Here is a 21,039-nt window from a genome sequence, read left to right as displayed (position 1 = left end):
ATATCTTGTTTTTTTCAGGACAGTTTAGGCTATCTAAATCTTTCATCATTTAATTTGATAACACTAAGAGATTTTTTTATATTAGCTTTCATATATATATAAAAAAAAATTGAATCTGTCTATAAAATAATGCTTTTACATCTCACCATAACATGTTATCAATCAAAATATCGGTTTATAATTGTATAGAGGAGATTGTCTAGAATCTGGCAGAATCTGAACCATGTTTGTGGGACATTGAATGACTCAGCAGTTTAAAAAAAAAACAATGTGCTTCGTGCCTGACAGAAAATAAATGTCATGAAATGATTAAACTTGATGCAACTTGAAAGTTGATTTTCTCTGCAACACTTCCTCGCACAGACGAGGCACTGACACTGTTGGAAAGCCGTGCAGATTCCTAGGATATGTGCTGCATCTCTCTGCAATGAATACGCTCCGTGAAGACTGGGTGGGAATTTTGATTCAATTTGCATCCGTTGGGTTCTAAATAATGTAAATAAGTAGATCATAAAACCATGTATTTGTGATTGAACTCATTCTGTGAGTAAGCTCATGTCTGTATATATTTGTCACCCACCCAGGTATCTTCTCAATAAGCCGCTGCACCGGGATGGTGAGCTGACCCAGGAAGCGTTTGATGATCGGTCGGCTTTTTGCGAACTTGTCCTTCACCTCGATATAGAGGATGTCCGTCATCAGCGCCACGAACGTGTACTTCTGCAGAGAGGCAGACGGAGAACGCGTGTGTCAGAGTAAAGGTGTCCACTGACTGATAATTATAATAAAAACATTAAAAAAAAAAAAAGATTCTGCATGAAAGAGCGTGAGCGTCACCTCCCCGTGCCAGACGGGGTTGGTGGTGTTGGCGATGATGGCTGAGCGTCGTTCCTGCCCGTGATGGCTGAAGATGGGGAAGACGCTCCTCTTCCCCGGGTGGATGGACATCTTCAGGTACGGGTCAGGATTAAAAAACATGCCCTTCTTCAAGCCGGTGGCACGAAGATCTGAAACAAAAACAGTCCAGACGGCGGTATTTAATAGGATGGGACATGATTTTTGTATACTCGAATAGTCGTGATAATATAAAAAAAAAAATATTATCATGTGTGACTATTGTTCTTCTTTATTTCCCCTGTTTTTACGGGCGCCTGGTTGTAGTGCATTACTCCCATCAGAAGGTGGCGGTAAATGGCCTAAAAGCTGTTTGCCAGCCGCCATTAAACAACATAAGGAGAAGAAGAACACTTTACTAACAGGCTCCAGAGCTTTGCAGGTAAAACTGTGTGGAATTGAACAGCAGAAACACTCAAAGACGACTACGGCCGTCGAGAGGTTTTGAGTGGAACTTCTTCAAATCATAAATGAAGATGAGATGCAGCACAAACTCTGCAGGTAAAGCTAGCATTCAAGTCTTCCACAGCGAAGCAGAGCTTCACACAGAGCAGACGGCCATCCACTGATCAATAACCAACGGCCAGACGAAGTGAGATTGATGTTTGATGTGCAGAACAAACAACGGCTCTCATCTCAAAGATGAAACTAAAGACAACTTTACCAGCTCTGTCCAAGGCGGCAGTTATTGAGCTGAGTTCTCTGCACAAGTCTCTACTTCTTTATGCATGTGTGTGTGTGAGTGTGTGTGTGTGTGTGTGTGTGTGTGTGTGTGTGTGTGTGTGTGTGTGTGTGTGTGTGTGTGTGTGTGTGTGTGTGTGTGTGTGTGTGTGTGTGTGTGTGTGTGTGTGTGTGTGTGTGTGTGTGTGTGTGTGTGTGTGTGTGTGTGTGTGTGTGTGTGTGTGTGTGTGTGTGTGTGTGTGTGTGTGTGTGTGTGTGTGTGTGTGTGTGTGTGAGTGTGTGTGTGTGTGTGTGTGTGTGTGTGTGTGTGTGTGTGTGTGTGTGTGTGTGTGTGTGTGTGTGTGTGTGTGTGTGTGTGTGTGTGTGTGTGTGTGTGTGTGTGTGTGTGTGTGTGTGTGTGTGTGTGTGTGTGTGTGTGTGTGTGTGTGTGTGTGTGTGTGCGGGTGTGTGTGTGTGTGTGTGTGTGTGTGTGTGTGTGTGTGTGTGTGTGTGTGTGTGTATGGTCGGGTGGTGGATGCCACATTTACAAATCCCTTGTATTTAAGCATTTCCAATAAAACACAGGTGAAAGTGGGTTGTGTTAGCAAGGTGGACACTATTCTTGTAAACCCATTAAAATAATCCGGATATTGCTCGAGTCTGACAGAAAACTAATAACATTCAGGGTTTTTTCCGGCAAGATAAAAAAAAAAAAAAAAAAAAAAAACCTCTTCCAATTCTAAGGCCTCTGTGTTTTCCTGAAAACAGCTTTTAAAGTTTACTCTGGCTCTTCCTGCAGGCACTGCAGACAAAGACGACACTAAAACGGCATCCTGTTGCTAAAATCCCAACGTCGGCTCTGCGTTTCTGAGCGCTTTGTTAAAGTTACTTCCCGACTCCGCTTCCACATTTGCTCCGGATTTTGAAAACAAACATGTAAAGGTCTCACACTCACCCGTCAAAGTAAAGCTGATCAGTTTGCGAGGATGCTCGACGCCCACCTGCTCTGCCAGCCCCTCCGCCTGTGAGAGAAGAGACAGCGTCACACTCGGCCAACCGCAAGGGAGGGGGGGGGGGGGGGGAAGGCTCAGGACAAATTTATATTCCAAAGACCGACCGACCGCACAAACACACCTGTGATTATCTGGCTACATTCACATAAATCTACATGGTAATAATAGAGGAGAGGACTTGGGAGGTCGAGGGGAATTACATTCATTGAGAGGCAGGCAGCGGTGCGGCGGCGAGGATGCGCTGCTCAAAGTTGAAGTAGCAGGATGTGAGTGAGGGATTGATTGAGCTCATCAAAAAAACACTGAGTTACATGGCTGCCTGAACCGCCGCGAGGCTCCGATCATGTGGACTTTACATGACGGCAAACCGTTTTTCAAGGAACACCAGAACTTTCCGGACAGATTTCCAGCTTTTAAAGGCTCAACTCGCGGAAACCCGACGTCTGATTCACGGCCCGTGTTTGACGTTGCATTCAAAGACACTCTGACATCCCAAATCTGCAGTGGGTGTTGAACAACAACCCTGGTTTCAACCAATAGTCAAGGTTCCCACTCGAAGTCAAATGTCACTGACTTTTCCCTGACGATAAAAGTTGAAATTCCATTACCTGTAATGAACATAAAAACATGCTGCCTGTGCTGAGCAGATAAGAAACAGCGATATTTCTGTTAAAAGAATTAAATACAAGTCTAAATCCTGGTTGCGGAGGAAAATAATGTATCTAACAATAACGATAATTAGCTTGCAACCTCGCAAGCTACAGTTTCACTTTCTGATGCTATCAAACATGCACACTGACAACGACTAGATCGCTAACATTTTAGCCACATGCATGGAAAATATTATATTTTGATAAATGCCGACTAAGATATAACATGCAAACAAAATCCCCTGATATTTCATGACTTGGACCAAAACGATTTCCCTGACTTTCCCTGTCTGGAAAAGAGTTTTCAGAATTCCCTGAAATTCCCGAAATATATTGCACAGGAAGTGAGTCTGATATCTGATGTAAACAAAAACAGTAATATAAAAAATAATTACAATTCTTTTGTATAATCTTCAACTGTCTCAACAGTATATCACTCTCTCTCTCACACACACACACACACACACACACACACACACACACACACACACACACACACACACACACACACACACACACACACACACACACACACACACCAGGACTGCTGGATTCTTCACAGTGATGCAGGGGGTCGTTGCTCTCAGGGCTCCGCTCACTCCGTGATAGTACTTGAAACAGATTTTTGTCTCAGCTGCAGAGGAAGTAGAAAAAGAGTTATTGGTAACGAAAACACTGAAACTTTACATGTCATGTTCAAAGGTCTTGTATTGATTTGGGGATAATTATGATTCATGAAATCATATGATCATAACAATTGCTGCTTATATGAAAACTTACATGAAACTTTAGATCCTTTTTTTTTTTTTTTTTTACCTTCTACAAGGTGCAACCCAAAAAAAATAAATTCCTGAGACTGTTTCTGTTGTGCACAAACAGAGTAAAGCTGACGTTCACGGAGGAAGCTGTAACTTTCATGAAGTATTCAGAGTTACGTCACTGAATCGACCCAAATGGTGTTTCATCACATTCAGGTGGTGAGCAGCGACTGTTTTCCCTCAGAAGGTCCCAGAGGAACTCGGTGTTGACAGTCTGACGCTGGGAGGACGAAGTCACGGCGCAACGACCTCGCCAACGTCAAAGAAAACTCACCTCGCTGCTCCTGCACCTCGCGCCTTCTTCGGTCTCGGACGTTCTGCCCATCTTGAAACCTGAATGTCACTCAGAACATCTCGCCCGACTCACCGCTTCGTCGGCGTAGACTTTCTGACGCGTTTCAAGGGTCTCCGTTGACGAAATCTGATGTTTCACTGATCAAGTTTCAGGTCTGTGATGAAGTTGTAAGTAAGTACGCACCGGTGGTCACAAAAACGTGTGGAGCTCGGGTGCTGACGTTGATGAAGTGACGTCACTTGGAGTCCTCACTCATTAAAGTTCAAGCTTCCCTCGTCTCCCTGCACATCACAGCGCTTCGCTCCTTTTGTGCGCAACAGAAACATTCTCGAAACTTCCTGATTGCCCCTCGTATGCCCAAAAAAACATTCACATTTTGATTAATTCAATATTTTGCGTTTCATTTTCAATTAACTAAGTGAACGTTTTTTTTTTTTCACAAAGGAGGGTATAACATGGAAACTTACGCTCCATGAAGTAGGGCCCCGCCTCCAGCCTCCAAACAATCTGCCCCTTCTGGGTGCCGTTCACCCCTCTGTTCTTACAGTCCCACACGTTGGACAGACTGGTTTCATCTGGAGAGGAGGAACACCGTTAGCTCCAGTAGATATGGGTGCTTGTTCATTCAACAATTAAGACATATTTCGCTTCATGCTGTGTTGATTTCAGACCAAAGGATGTTAAATCAAACAACAGATGTCCGTTTTTTTTTTTTTTTTCCAGCTCTGCATTGTGTCCGTGCAGCACAAAACTGCAGCCGAGCTGCATCTGTTCCGCCTTCCAGTATGTTTAGTCTGCGGACTCATGTCTTCCAAAACACAAGTTTCTCCTTTAATCAGTGAAATCCGTTCCCGAAATAGCGTCTCTCCAACCTCTAACCAGAAGGACGAACTCCAAACTTCCTGAGTTAAAAACGGGGAGGGGGAATTCCGCTGTACGAGGCACTTTTTGCACACAGATTGATGAAGCGCCGGACTCAGCTGACTGGTGGAGAGAGTCCAGGGAGGAGTGTGTGCTGGGTGTGTGTGTGTGTGTGTGTGTGTGTGTGTGTGTGTGTGTGTGTGTGTGTGTGTGTGTGTGTGTGTGTGTGTGTGTGTGTGTGTGTGTGTGTGTGTGTGTATGTGAGCACTTCGAGGGGGGCGGGTTGCTTATCATTGAATGTCTGCTTAGTCGAGGAAAGCGGCGGCTCCTCTGGGGTACGAGACCCCGGAGCAGGTAATGAAGTCCTGGCGGCCTCGTGATCGATACGAAGCGACCCGACGACCCGACGCCCCGTCCGGCACCAGCACTTTACACTCCGCTTCTCCCGTGCGGTATTCCCGTCGAGGAGGTCAATTCAATCAGCTTAATCCGGATGAGTTAAGTCCTCACTGGAGGTCATCAGGAATGAAACCAATCGTTTTGGTAAACAAGTTAAAACGATCATGAGGTCCACTCTTTCATAGCGGTAACTACACGGTGTCCACAATCTACAGCTCCGTGTTGGGCCGCAGGTTCGTCCGACCTTTCGGAAGCCAAAGGCACCCTTTGTTTTCAGAAATCCATTATCCGTCGCTAACACAATACATCGTGCCGATCAGCTCGTAGGTTAGAGTTTTCCCTGAACGCCGCTGTATTATACCACTAATTATCTGGTGTAAAGAGACAACTTTCATTTTCTGCTTCAGCGAACGGTGGAAAAAAAGGCAAAGTTATGAACTTGGCAATCATGCCGTCATGTCGAATTTTTGTCAGACTTGAAGACCGAATTGACCTTTATGAGTAAAATTGGTGTCTGCCACAGCAGCAACGTCCAACCGGAACCGAACTTCAAAACTGCTCTTTGGAGAACGTGTGGGTCGTGGGTTATTTTCAGTCTTTGAGTTCTTCACATGAACACGTGTGACGTTTTACAGAAACACGATGAAGTAATTGCTGCTTTGATTTGCAGAAGCTGGTGGAACAGCGACTCTGTGACATCGGGACTCTTTAATAAGCGAGCAAAACAGCGTAGGTTTGATTTGATTCTAGACAACAAATGTGCTGATTGTGCACTATTGCTGCTGTATTACTTTTCACCATCATGGACAGATCTGCCTGACAGTTTGAGCCTGATAGCCTTCTTCAGCACACGGGTCAATGTATTCCCCCCCTGTCAAATTCCTGTCTCTAAGCAGGATTAGCGTACATTATTGAAGACCACCCCGCTCGGCTCGGAGTCGTGCACGGTTTGTGATGGTGTGCGTGTTATCGTACACCGAGGCAGAGCTGTTACATGTTGACTCAGCCTCCAGTCCCGTGTAAAGTCTTAACAGATAATGTTTCAGTATTGACTCGGAGTTGGAAGCTCCTGCAGAAGACTCTGCCAGGCTATTCTCAGCTCCTGATACTGAAACACAAGAATCAGCTGAAAAGCTTCGAGGACGGGTCGGGTCAAATCAGCTCGGGACTTGAATGCCTGTGAGCTTCCAAAACAGTCAAGCAAAAATATTTCAGGGGGCAAGATCAGTGTAGAGGTAGGCTGAGAAAACCCTTCAAACTGTGTCCTTTATTCCTTATAATCAGATTTAGTTTTAGTCCGAGCTTAAAAAATGAGACTTGGCTGACCTGAAAGTCTGAAAGTCGTCTACAAACCAACCAACCAACCAACCAACCAACCAACCAACCAACGCAGAGTAGTTAATTTAATTTTTATTATTTGTATTTATTTCTAACACTTTTGGTTTTCCTACTATGACATATCCAAATATCTGCTGTGAAAAACATCTGGAGCACAGACTACACAGGACGATGGGAGGTTATAATTAGGGCTGTTTGGTATATCGACTTTTTAAGGTATATTGATATATTTTCATGTGAGATAAAGGATGAGAAAAAGAAGCCGCTCGCACCGGCTGCTGCAGCTAACGGTTTGGTTTTTATGGTGCAGAGATGCACTTCCAATTCACTGAGCCTCGCTTCCATCACGACAAATAAACTCCCTTCATTACATGTGACGTTGAATCTGAAGGAGGCAGAGGAATAACTCAAGATAAGAAACACTGTGCGGGATAGTGAGCGGGAGAAAGCTGCTGTAATGAAAAAATATATCAGCTTAGCTAGATTAAGAGAGGAAAAATAATGTTTTTTTATATGATTTGTCATTTAGTCATTTTTTTGGAGGTATATATTATCAAACTATTTTATTTTGATCATAGTGTATTTCAATAAGCGCTGGAGTCGTCTCACTTGTGGCTTTGACTTTAATAACCAACCTTTTTGTAAATACTGAGATATAATATCATGAATCCCTATTCAGCCTAAAAGTACAGAGATGTGATTTTTGGTCCATGTCGACAAACCCAAATTATAAGTGCAAATTTCTAATAAGCATTTTAGACCTAAATTCATGTTTTAGATTTTTTTTTAATAGTTTGACTAAATGAAAACAACTCAGTTCCATTTCAGATAACCAGATGCTGTTTGCTCAGTTGTCATGGAGATTAAGCAATTGATGTGCAAACACAAGGTTATAACTTTTAGAATAAGATCTTACCATAACTCTTTTGATATTATGTAAATGTGATATTTAAAAAAATGTATTTTCAAGGTCAGTAGTTATTGTTTATAATTAGCAACCAAGGAAGGTAAGAATTCCTGAACTGACATGGATTACTGTAAATAATGACGGCATGTCAACACAACCATCTTAATAAAACCATTTGCTGATGAATGCCATGTTACGTAGAGATAAACGCTCGATAAACTGGACCCTTGTGTGATTTCCAGTGTTGCGATTGCTTCATTTTCTAAACACAGAGGAGTGTGAATAAATGATAAAAGTCAGCATTTCTGCTTGAATAATCACAAACCTGCAATTCACCAGGGGTTTATCACACAATCTGATATGCTCTAATTATTTACGAGTGGTCACACGCTGTGACACAGATTTTATCAGACCCATCGCGCATCATGTGGCATGCAATGAAAGTACAACTTTATAATTGGGGCTGGTACTGAGCAGCACTATGCAGTACCAGCACTTCTACATTTTACTCTTTGTCGTATCGACACTTCTCAGAAACTGAGGCTCCGCTGTGATGATCATGGCTTGGGGTAGGGTTAGGGACCAGTTGATAGGGACCCAGAATATACATAAACATAGTATTTCTCATGAAGTGTTGTTTGTCCTCCCAAACATGTCGAGTGCTGCTGAATTTATACCACCATCACGTATTCAGTCACACAATGCAATCTTACTGTCTACTGATACAGGAAAGCAGCTTAAATCACCATTGGCTGAATGCTGCAACATCCTGTATCCATTTCAAATTAAAAGCCCTCATTTCAAATTAAATTGTGCAACCATACTGTTTACTAAGTTTTGACCTAGTCTTGTTACTCTAATAAATTAATTAGTTGTCGTCTTGATTAAATAAATCGATGCTGTGAATATCAGAAATATTTCCTGGTATCATTGATTCAATGTAGACATTCAGAGTGTCATTATTAATGATCTGATAACCCCGCCAACATGTGAAGAGGAGGAGTAATGTCACATATTTCCTTTCCACTGAAAACACTGCTTGAGGTCTGAACTCTTCAAGTCTTGACTTCAGAGTCGAAAGCGAAGATATTCAAGTCTCAAGTTCTGATTTATTAAAATCCCAGAGCTTTAAAACATTTATAGAACAGCAACAGGTGGCCTCAGATAGCTGCATACCTTGCATATTTATTATTAGGACTACGCATGGATTTCACTTGCGTAACGAGCGCTACCAACATTGCTTTGAGAGAAAACTGCTCAGAGGCTCTCGGTTTAATGGTCAGCATCTTGACTTGGAATTTGCTAATTAAGACTTGTGACGCGACTTGAGATTTGACCTTCACCTGCCTCACAAGAGCTAAAAGAAGCTCCAGTAGGAACCAAATATGTAAAATCATCATCTCACCTATGTGGTACAGCCCAATCCAGTCGGTAGCATCCACCTCCTCCTTGATATCCCAGGATATGACGAGGTTCTGGCCCCGGTTCAGCGTGTACTCCAGAGTGGATGCCGTTAGCGAGGAGCGGCTCTGGGACGTCACCAGGTCCGTGTCGCTGTTCGCCCGCGGAAGGCCGATAGGGCTGCTGACGACGGAGACGGTATCGACAGATGCCCCGCCCCTTTCCGCCAGGGTTCGCAGGTTCTCCGGGCTCAGCGTGTGCCGGAGGTGGGGGCTCCGCCTTCGAGGGGCCGACAGGTGTTCGCGGCCGCCGACGGCCAGGTTGGGTGGGTTGTGGGACCGGGTCCTGGGCGGTAGGACCGCCGTGGCGAGGGAAGGACGCATGTTGTGCGACTGGAGAAGAGGCAACTACGAGAAGTACAAACTATTAATGAAAAAAAACAAAACAAGAAGAGGAGCGTCTTATCGACTGGGCGGCTTGTCGACGCGGTGACGCATCTTGTTGATTTATCTGTGTTGACTCAATTTAAATCATCACGTTTAAACAGTTTGAAGAGGTGATGATTGGAAACAGGCGGGAGCCTCAGAAACTCTGTGTGGATTCTTTCCCCAAAAAGGTTCCCATCATCATCTGCCCTCTCGGTCCTCCGACGAAGATGTCCTCCGACGGTCTCAGTTCGTGTTATCGAACGGCAAAGAGACCCCGAAGCTGGGGAAGGAGGACAGAGACAGACAGAAATCACTGAGCCACAAAATTGCTCTCACACAACAAACGCAATGAACACATGCTGTGAGTGGCAATCAACAAATGGCTGAACAAACATTCGTCAGAAGAAGAGCTGTTTGCTGTCAGAGAACCTGCCACCAATACAAATAACCCGGCACCACCATTACGCTCCATCCTTCTTCCTCTGACAACACTTGACATTGTCTCTTATTTTTGAATAGCTTAATGCTTACTAGTATCTAAATAGTGAGGGGTGAGCGTGATGCACTATTTACTTAATGTATATGTTCTTTCTTCTCGGTCGTACAAACAGTCAAACCCCATGTGGAGAAGAGCAAACTGAAACGATCGAAATTGAAATCCATTACCTCCACGAGACCAGTGGAGAAGGAAATCTTTAAATCATCATAAACACAACCCTCTCTCTCACACACACACACACACACACACACACACACACACACACACACACACACACACACACACACACACACACACACACACACACACACACACACACACACACACACACACACACACACACATCTGTGCAGGATGGTTTCTATGGTTTCTGTCAGTATAAGCTGCCTCAGTAAAAACAGCGAGAGCAGACAGGCAGCTGTATCTGCCTCCCAGGAAGCTCTTCAATCAGCAAATGCCAGTTTGGGAACTGTCTGGGGAGCAATGTCAGAGTCTCAACCAGAGCCATTTTGTTTTTAAAGGAAGGATGGCATGTGACTTCACAATCTAGCCAGAGGGAGCCTGTTTTAGAAAGGCAGAGAAGCAGAGGTTGTTTTTTTTTTTTGGAGGGTTTGGTAATATTCAGCTAATATTTGCCTGGTGCAGTCACTGGAAAACGACGTGAGCCGTAGTCTGAGCTAAGCCCTGATATCTTTGGTATTTTGAACTGTGTGTGCGTCTCTAAAGCTGAGCTGTTAGAAATGCTTTGAAAGTGCTGCCTTGTCTGCAGGCCCTAAGAAGGTGGTATACACCGTCTTTAGTCCAAAAAAAAATTGGATTGCAAAGCTAATAGCATTGAAGTGAGCAAACTGAAAACCCAAAGCGTCACTGACAGTTCATGCTCCATCTTACGTTTTGATATTAAAGAAATGGTTCAACAGTTTGTTCGCTTTCTTGCCAACGTTAGACGAGACGATGCTTGTTTGCTACATAATTAAATAGCACCAGTACCCAGTTATTATGGCTTGGCATAAAGACTAGAAACAAGGGAGTGTCCAAAGATAGAAAAATACGCCTACCAGCACCTCTGAAGGTCAGAGATATCCATTTTTCATTTTTGTTTTAAAGCTTTCAAGTCTTCCTCATTGTTCTAATTCTGTTTGATGTTGTGCAGCAACTTTTGTTGTACTTAAATATGCTATTTAAATAACTAATGTTACTTAAATTTGTACAAATCAAGTGGCAGCCCACCGAGACGTCACCCGTTGGTTTGTGAGCTGCCGTTTTAAAGCTTCCAGTCTGGCAATTGGTCGTCACCTTCTCGGTTTAATGGAGCCAGAAATGACCATATTTGGACGTGCTGGAGAGGAAGGAGGGGTGGATCTGATTGAGAACCAGAGGACATCATGCCCCGTATAAATATAAATATGGTCACTTCTGGCTCCAAACCGCTCAGAACAGGCAAGATGGCGACGGCCAAAACCCCAACTCGAGGCTTTATAACGGCCGTTCACAAACAAAACATCAAACAAACGTCAACAAACAAAATTTGTCCGTCGTGGAAAAACCAAGTAAATGTGACCGACCGAAGCCAGACACACAGAGGTTCTGGAGCCTGGTCGTGACCACAAATATTACATTCCCTAGAATCTCTAAATTTGACTGTTATTTCGGTAAACATGCTCTCTGCCCTCCCTTCACTGCACCTACCAGCATCTCTCTCTGTTGGATCTACCACAGTGACAAAAAGAACAAAACTGAGGTCGGAGCATCACGGCGGGTGAAATGACGTTTCTTCTCGTCCACAATATAATCTGTTTTTAATCTTAATCTCTTTACTTTTCTTTAATCCCACTCTGATTGTGATTCGGGCTGATTTGCCAGCAGACCTAACGAGCGGATTGAAATTCTTCACCATGCAGAGGTTGGACATCATTTGGAAGGCGATTCCCCCTGCTGAAACTGGGAAGACCAATAGTTTAATAAAGTGTATATACGGCTCCTCTTGAGCTTCCGAATCAATTCACTTTGCATTTCGAGCAGCCCGAACAGAGATGATGAACTGGCCTCTGCGCTGATGTGTGCGGGCCCGCCTGTGTTTCTGGATAACCCGGGCTTTGATATTGAAATAAGATCTGTTGCATTTGACATGAGGAAAGCCTGGACGTCCCTGACTCAACAACATTACCAGAGCGCGGCCCCATCTCTCTCTCTCTCTCTCTCTCACACACACACACACACACACACACACACACACACACACACACACACACACACACACACACACACACACACACACACACACACACACACACACACACACACACACAAACCTCATACAGGGATTTATGACAGGATAAAACCTTCACCACAGATGCAGGAATACGTAAATCCAGCTCACGTGTGCACACGGCCTCATCCGCAGTCATATAGCACCAGCAGGGAGGGGAGGGGCCACGTCCATAAACAAGCAGAAGCTTAGTTTGAAGAAGAAACAAAACAAAACAAAAAGCGCATCTGTAGCTGGTGAGCAGTTACGTAAGTGCTCCTGTGGTCCCGTGTCGGCCGAGCATCGTCTGACTCTGAAGTGGAGCGGGAGACGCGGCGTTCCACTCAAAACAGAGAGGATGGAGGAGTCTGCGTACCGGCTGCAAACAGCGCAGACCAAAACATCACCTCAGGAGGAGACATTAAGCAATCCGGACTCCTTCCACTGCTTTTTCTTTTTTCTTCTTCTAAAAGACTCCCATTATAATCCCAATTCCGCTGCTCTGCACAGTTTGACCTGGATTAGGGATTGATTCTCAGGAAGTAGATAAAGTGTTGTGTGAGAGAACCCTGAAAAAAAATTTGAAATTTGCTTTTCCAATTCCTCCCGTTTCTCTGGGACGATGCTAAATTTGACACCTGTCTTGCGAAGGCCGTCATTTGAGCGCCGTTCTGTTATTAGGCACCAAAACACTTGGCACTCAGCGCCGCTGTGCAGCGAATACTAAAAATGAAGCACATCTGCAGCGGAGGGTCCGACGGAGCTGCCAGACTGCGCCGGAGCAGTTGTTTTCTTACATTTGGTCAGTGAATTCCTTCAGACAGCATCCCCAGAAACAGGACGGCACAGAGGGGTCTTTTTTCTCGGGTGTTCAGACGTTACTATGACCGCCGTTCTTTGTCACAGCCCTGCTTAGTTTTTCCTTTTATTATTTATGAAATCAGAGGCTTGAAAAGTCTGTCTTGTCTAGCGTCCCATGTGACGGGCACCATGGTAACATTATGGCTCTGCACCTCCCACAGCACGCTGAGTCCTCACAATCTGAGGCGCACACACTGCTCGACCTACACACACACACACACACACACGCACACGCGCACGCACACACACACACACACACGCACGCACACAATGCAGTTTGTTTTGAGACAATCCCACATAAGTCGCGCCGTCCTGTAAAGACTCAGCAACGTGAGCACGAACTTTCAGCCTCAGTCTTCAACTGTTTACTCCAGTTTGCGTTAGATTTGCACGAATCTTTAGTCACCAGCTGCTTCTAAACAAGTGAAAAAGCCTTTTTTGTTGTCAGTAAGAAGAATATTTATCAGACATGGTTACTACGTCTGCACGTCTGCGAGGCTCTGACATCTGCGTGCAGCAAAAAAAAAAAATCGGAGACAGTGGACTGTCCGCCCGAGCCTGGTATTACAAAAAGCAAACTCCCCCGCATGAATGCATGGATCCGGGTACGCTTTACAAGTGAACCGTTTGCAGTCGTTGCATCCTACAGAGCGTGGACCTCGGGTTCATTTTGAAACTACCGGAGCAGCTTTAACCAATCAGGCTGAGCCGGAACCGCCTGAAACTCTTACCACCGCTGCAAAAAAAAAAAACACAGCCAACTTCAACGTCATCACACCGACGCTGGTCACCGATCGGTCCGCCCTCCGGAGCGGCCGAGCGAGCGTTAACGTGAGCAGGACTTCCAGACTGTAATCACGGCAAAGAAAAAAAACTGAGGCTGTGAGTAATAGTCTGTTGGAGCCCGGCGATGTCTGCACAGCGAGCATGCAACTGGTAAACAACATGTCCAACAAAAGCGCTCTTTTCGTGCGCTGTTGCTGCACGTCCCGGTGTCTGGACTGTACACTTTGCCCTGTTACACAGACAAACACAATGATGTACTTCCTCGGGCCTCTAAAAACCAGAAATGCAGTCGTTTTACGGGTGCTTAAATGTCCGCATTTACTTTGCTTTAAAGAGTTAAGGCCCAAAATGTTTAGGAACTAATTGGGTCATTTTAACCAATCAGCGCCGCGCCGAAACCGGCCGTCACTCTGCCGCCGCTGCGACCACCTACGTGTCCAGCAAAGCGTTTTGTTTGTTTTCCAGAGTACGGCGTATTTTCTAAATTGTTTTCATTTACACCGGCAGCTTGACGAGGTGCTGAGCGTTTGGCGAGTTGAAAAGTTAACGCTGCGCTCGTCACCGTCACCAGCCGTCCAATCACAGTGGAGAAGGGGCGGGACAAACGCGGTTAACCACCCCGACACGTGTCGCTGATTGGTCCGCCTTTCGGAGTGGCTGAGCGAACGTTAATACGAGCCGAGTTACCAAACTGTGTTCACAGCTGCGGGTTTTAGCCTCTGACTGGAAACAAATTGCCGCTTTTCTGTGTTTTATGACGTATTGCATGAATATTATTAAGGCGTTTGTCGTGTTAGGATGACGTAACATGATGCAGACGTCATCTTGGGTGTCATTACGGGCACATCTTACCAATTTCTGTCATTTAATAGATAAAACTATTAATGAGAGCAAACTGTTCAAATCCTGAGATGAATCAATAATGAAAATAATCAATAACTTTAACACCCCCTGTGTGTGTTCTGTGAGCTGTAGGTGTCATGATGTCAGTAAAGGGATTCCTCCTCCTCCTCCTCCTCCTCCCTCCTCCTCCTCCTCCCTCCACCTGTGTGTGTGTGTGTGTGTTGGTGTCAGCAGAGAGACCCCTCTGTGCCCCTGTGGAGGTGACTGCAGCACTTTTCAGCCTGACAAAACGGGCACCTTGGGGAGCTGGCACACACATGCACACACACACACACACACACACACACACACACACACACACACACACACACACACACACACACACACACACACACACACACACACACTGGCACTGAGATCTTATTGTGCTTCACTGACACGTAAAGTTAAAAACACACAAGCAGCACAAAGAAGTTTTACGCACAAACTGAAGCTGGACTGAATCATGTACACACACACACACACACACACACACACACACACACACACACACACACACACACACACACACACACACACACACACACACACACACGCGCACGCGCACACACACCTTCCGATCCCAAACAGAGTTCCCGGTTGAGAAGATGAAGACACGCTCGTCATACTAAACATGAAGCTGAAGGTGGGTGAAGACCGAGCGCTCCACGCGACTACGACTCGCTGCAGCGAGGCCTCGCCGGACGATGCAGCTCCGTCAGTCGCTCTGACACAACACAGACCACATGCTGCCGGGGCCAGACTGACTGACTGGTCCCACTGACTGGTCCCACTGACTGGTCCCACTTCCCAGAAGGAGAGAGTGCAGCTCGGGGGGTGTCTCACTGAACACGTCGCCCCCCCGGGAGGACGTGTCTGCGACGAGTCACTCCTCGGGAGGTATCCCTCCGTGAAAAGGCCTCGCGGAGTCAGAAAACGGCATTTACGCCAGAAGACTGATTGATGTCGTCCGCTCCGAGTTCAAAACGCTGACCTGACTATAAAAGGAAATGTGGCTTGTTGCGTGCGGATTTATGAAACCATAGAAACTGTACACAGACGGGTGTGCTTGGGTTGCTCTGGTCTTTTTCCTTTTCTTTGACTCATTTAAGACGCAATCGTGTGGAAAATAGAATCATTGCGAATTTATGTTTTTGAAAACTTCATTTGACTATAATGTTTGTCAGCGTACCCATAAAAGTATAAGCTTCAAACGTCACCGATAAGCACGAATGTGCTCACACACAATATCAATACGTTTATTTTAATCACATTTACGCCGCTTAAGGAGGAAACTGGATGATAATGGGTTAAGTTGATCATTTATTAATAATGACCGGTACACGGAGCGGTGAGGCGGTTAGTGACATCACTGCAGGGTGACACTTCCCGTTTTAACATCTGACTCGTTGGCTACTTCTATTTCTGTCCGACACTTTACGGGCCTGTGAAGCCAGTGAAGCCGTGAACGTGTCGTCTGACGCAATAAAGCGTTTCTGATTAACGATAATCAATCACTCTCACCACGACACTTCCACTGCACCAAACCATCACATTTCACCGGGGCTCAAACAACACCTTCGCTCACGCTGCAATGTAGCTCCGTTAAAAAAAAAAAAAGAAGTAAAATAATTTCTGATGAATTAAGGACGAGCAAGCAGCTGAATATCCTTTCAAGTGTTGCACCTGTAAGTGCGCAGCAGGTATTAGTGTTAAAGAACCAACATCCTGCCTGCAGACAATCTGCATCGAACCCTGCGATAGGTTTGGTTTTCAGAGCTGTTCTGATCGCAGCACCACTTTGTTTACGTGGCAGAATTCCTACGATGAAGCAGCCGACGCTTGAATATGCTCAAACCGACTCGTCTGACGCTGGACTGCAGCTCGCAGAACGGATCAGAACGTCTGACACGGCGATCGCCGCGAACCCGCGCAGCAACGTTGAGCGGCCGGGCTGGCCGGAGGGAGCGCCCGCGTCCAACGAATAAAATAAGGGGATGGTTGGATTCCACTCGGCTGCTTCAGTTTCGGCGTCTTGGTACTGCGCACTCTGTCACGGCTCACTGAACGCCGTCATCGTTAGCGCTACGAGTAGCACCAAGCAGCGCCCGTGCCTGTCAGGTTCGGACCAGTGAAGACGTCCGCTGTGAAAACAGCGATTTTGAAAGGCTCTGCGTTCTGGCCCGGCTCCCTCGGTGGATGTCTCTCAGCTTCAGTTTTCTTCTCTGCGATTACAGTCTGGAAACCCCGTTTGTGTTCACGCTTGCTCAGCCGCTCTTTAAAAAACGGGGTGGGGGGGGGGAGGGGGGCGGACCAATCAGCGACCGGAGTCGCCGGTTAAGCGCAACGACGTTGAAGCCGTTTCTAAATCGGCCGGTTTCGGCGCACACCGGATGGACAAAGGCTGCTCCGGTAGTTTCAAAACAACCCGACGTCTTTGCTCAGCGGGACGCGGCCAACGGCCGGCGATTCCCGGTGAAGGCTGGATCAAGTCCTCCGGCCGTGCGGACCAAACTCTACCGAACGTAGCGATGAGACTTCTGACGAGGTTCGTCGCTCTCTTCTGACACGTGCGACGAAACTAAGGGAGTTGACGAGATGTCATTCGGGAGCAGTTTGTTCGAGCCCGTCGTCACGCCGACGCCGGTAGATTGTTGAAGTGGGTTTAAAGGACCTCTAGTGGTCGAAGTAATTCACAGGAAGGAGGACGGGCGACAGATTATAACAAGGCGAACATGACGTTCGTGTCCCGAGAGAAAACAAAAGCCGACGTTAACATGTTTTAACTGACCTAATGTATTTATCATAAGTCGTGCGCTTTAAATACGTAACTAAGATACTTATGGAGGCGTCCTTTAATGTCATTAGTGGGAACAAGTTGACTGTTTTCCAGTACAACAAGTGGGAAAAGCAAGGCCAGCCGTTGTTACCGTACCGGTTGACAACAACGCATTATTTGGTATTTTCTGCAGATACAAACACCGCGTATATAAACACGGCAGCAACATGTCAACAGATAGAAGTTGGACAGAAGCGTGCGTGCAACTGATTTAACGAGTCATGAAAAAGACAAAAGTGCTAATAAACCGTATTTTGACGGCTTTGTGTTCCTGTCGATGATGCTCTGACTTCACGAAATCGGACTTAAGGTGGTGTTTCAGTTCCAGTTTCAGACCTCCCAGTTGGATGGAAAGCACTATTTCAACCCAAACCAGATCTTCTCCTAAACCTGACCGGGTAGTTGGGGAGGGGGGGGGGGGGGGCTCGACCTATCCAAACGACGACGGTGTCACAAGGTGATGATGAAGGTCTGGTGCAGCGGCACAAGAGACAGCTCTTCTGGGTGTGAGGACACGGTGGTCCTATAGAGGGCTTTATACACTCCCGTGCTGTTTTGTCGTTTCAAGAAGAAGACTCGGGTAACACGCACCTGTGTGTGTGTGTGTGTGTGTGTGTGTGTGTGTGTGTGTGTGTGTGGGGGGGGGGGGCAACAAATACTAACGCCTACTAATGGACAGACCTGTTTTATTTTCCAAATGGGATCATTAGCCGTATGAACAAACTACCGTGACACGGTCACTCCACGGCGTCTCATCCTCACGTAAGCAACAGAGCCAACAGAGGACTGCTGATCCGAACTCTACTACTGTGATCACAATCCACCAAGACCGGCCACTCATCCACAACCCAGTGTAGTATGCAGTGGACAATCAAGACTCAGCAGAAGAGAGCTTGTGACGGAGTCTTGTAGTGACCTTTCTCACTCCTTCACGGGCACGGTGCGATGATGTGTCGGTGACACCGGATAGTCCGTCTAGTCACAAACATCTGCGTATATTTCCCACCCTACGAAGGAAGGTAATGTAGACTCTCACCCTCATACGAGGAACATACCTTCACGTTATCCACCCACCCACAGCTTAAAAACTCCAAGGGCGTATTTACTCATCTCCAGCTGACATTATAGGTGCTGTCCTCGGCCGGGACCAAACATCCAACCCCTGTCAAATTCTGTCAAGTGAGGAAATCTGCTTTTTTTTTTTTTTTTTTTTTGCAGGCATTTAGTTCCAGTTCGTCTCAGATTTCAGATCTGCTCAATGTGTCATATTTTAAAGAAAGCTGAGCAAGTTTTTCACCCAAATCCTACATTGAAAGCAGATCACAGCGGTAAAAAAAAAAAAAAAGAAAAAAGAAGCTTATAAACAATTTATACTGGAAGATCTCAAAGGGGAGTTTAGCTGTACAAGGCCCTGCAGCACGCAACCTCAGTTGTGACTGCAAAACGATTTGAACATCAATAAATGCCAGTGGGGCTTTACTTAAGTGTGAGCAGGTCATCATCATCATCATCATCATCATCATCATCATCATCATGTTAATGTAAACATCAGCCCCCAGCCTCCAACATCTCAGCGGAAAACAAAAATAAAAGGACGCGAAGGTAACCCCCGCTCGTGGCGAAATCACGTCAGCAAAATCACGTTGCATAACAGTTTGTCTCCAAGTTTAATCGTTTCAAGTCAATCCGTGCGCTCGCCAGGGCCCGCGCGCGGCCGCTTTGCGCACATGACCGAGCAGGCCATATCTGGACCGCACCGTCGGAATGTGCAGGTGTCACCGCGCGCTATTGGATTACTGTGGGAATCCCCTACGTCATTCTCCTTTTTATGCATCTGTTTCAACAAGACGCGCATGCATGAATTCCCCCCCCCCCAAAAAAAAAATCGACCATTGAGCCCCTTCGGCGCCAAGCGATCGGAAAACCCACATCGCGGTCCACGGAGGACGACGCTGCGGGTGTTTTAATGACAGATTCAGCTGCTTTTCAGCAGCAGCAGCAGCATCATCATCATCATCATCATCATCATTATGACCATCACTGCTGGAAGCCATGAAACACCTACACGGTTCCCGACGGCGCACTCGGGTGGCAGAGCTTACCTTTTTTTTTTTTTTTTTTTTTTTTTTTGGCGCAGAGGTGCGGGGACGGAGGAAAACGGTGACACCTGCTCGGTGCTTTCAGGCGCGGGGGGGATATCACGGTTTAGGTCGTTATCCCTGCAGTCCAAATGAGGCGAGACGGGCGGGGTGCCGCGCTATAGGGCCCCCCCCGCCCTCCTCCTCCTCCTCCTCCCCTGCCCTCCCCTCCCCTCCCCTCCCTCCCCTGCCCTCCCCTCCCCTCCCCTCTCCTCTCAGATCCAGGGCAGCTTTTTGGAGCTCGGAGTCACGTATCGAGACGGTATCCCTCTGAAACGCTGCGGCGCTGCAGAGAGGCACCTCGGTCCTCCTCGGTCCTCCTCGGTAGCAGCGTCCAGAGGTGTGTGCGCACACAAACTCCGCCACCACCTCTTCCCGCACTCTGCTGCTGCTGCTGCGAGCCTCAAGCGTGCAGCTCATACAGGCATCACATCCTTATTCCCTCCTCTCGCTCTGCATCGCAATGCGCTGCAGTCCCCGGCAGATGCACAGAACCAGACCGGGCAGAGCATGCAACTTGCTGTCAGTCTAAAAGAAATACAAAAAAAAATAAAAATAAAAAAAAAAAAAAAAAGACGTAGCTCACCGTAAGGATGGCGTAATGTTTGGTTCTTTGCAGTGGAGTAAGTCCTTCGTGCTCGGGGGGCGCGGAGGGATTTATTCAGAGGATCGTAGCGCCTGAGATCGGACTTTTGGCTGTTGATAACATACAGTATATACACTGCATATTAATGTGGGAAAAAGCCAGAGTGGGCGGCGACTCCAGACACGTCCTGCACACAGAGAGAGAGAGAGAGAGAGAGAGAGAGAGAGACTGGACGTAGTCAACCTGTAGAACAATTACACCGCAGACACATCCAATCAGAGCACTGAAACAATTATGTCCTATTGGATTTAATAATAATCTGGAGCTGTACTAGTACTTCAACAGCGCCTACATTCTCACTTTAAACTACTTTACAGCCGCTGCTCCGCATTATATTCCAGTTTATGGCCTACACAGAGACTTAACAACACAATAAACGGAGCAGTTAAAACACCCACCCGCATCTCTCCGCACAACAATATAACTATGCAAAAATGATGCATCTTAATCCAATGATGTAATAGGTAATGCCATGT

The 21,039-nt window shown here is 46.3% G+C and overlaps 1 protein-coding gene across 1 annotated transcript in view; it reads right to left on the bottom strand.

Moving 5' to 3' along the window:
- Positions 1-20,668, bottom strand: part of hecw2a (HECT, C2 and WW domain containing E3 ubiquitin protein ligase 2a) — a 44,872-nt gene extending 24,204 nt beyond the window's left edge. Inside the window, exons 1-7 of the mRNA XM_069698752.1 lie at positions 20,504-20,668; positions 9,241-9,944; positions 4,798-4,905; positions 3,757-3,851; positions 2,510-2,576; positions 838-1,007; positions 581-720 (exon numbers count right to left, since the gene is read on the bottom strand). Coding sequence (XP_069554853.1) covers positions 581-720; positions 838-1,007; positions 2,510-2,576; positions 3,757-3,851; positions 4,798-4,905; positions 9,241-9,619 — 959 coding nt within the window. The 5' untranslated portion in view covers positions 9,620-9,944; positions 20,504-20,668. The remainder of the gene's footprint in view (positions 1-580; positions 721-837; positions 1,008-2,509; positions 2,577-3,756; positions 3,852-4,797; positions 4,906-9,240; positions 9,945-20,503) is intronic.
- Between the last annotated feature and the right edge of the window lie 371 nt (positions 20,669-21,039).

This window comes from Brachyistius frenatus, unplaced genomic scaffold (genome assembly GCF_029030835.1).
Source record: "Brachyistius frenatus isolate BFR_SWC_R1_liver_20210118 unplaced genomic scaffold, ASM2903083v1 Contig_28, whole genome shotgun sequence".
NCBI lineage: Eukaryota > Metazoa > Chordata > Actinopteri > Embiotocidae > Brachyistius > Brachyistius frenatus.
Note: the sequence above shows the minus strand (reverse complement) of the source record. Positions and strands in the feature narration are given on the sequence as shown.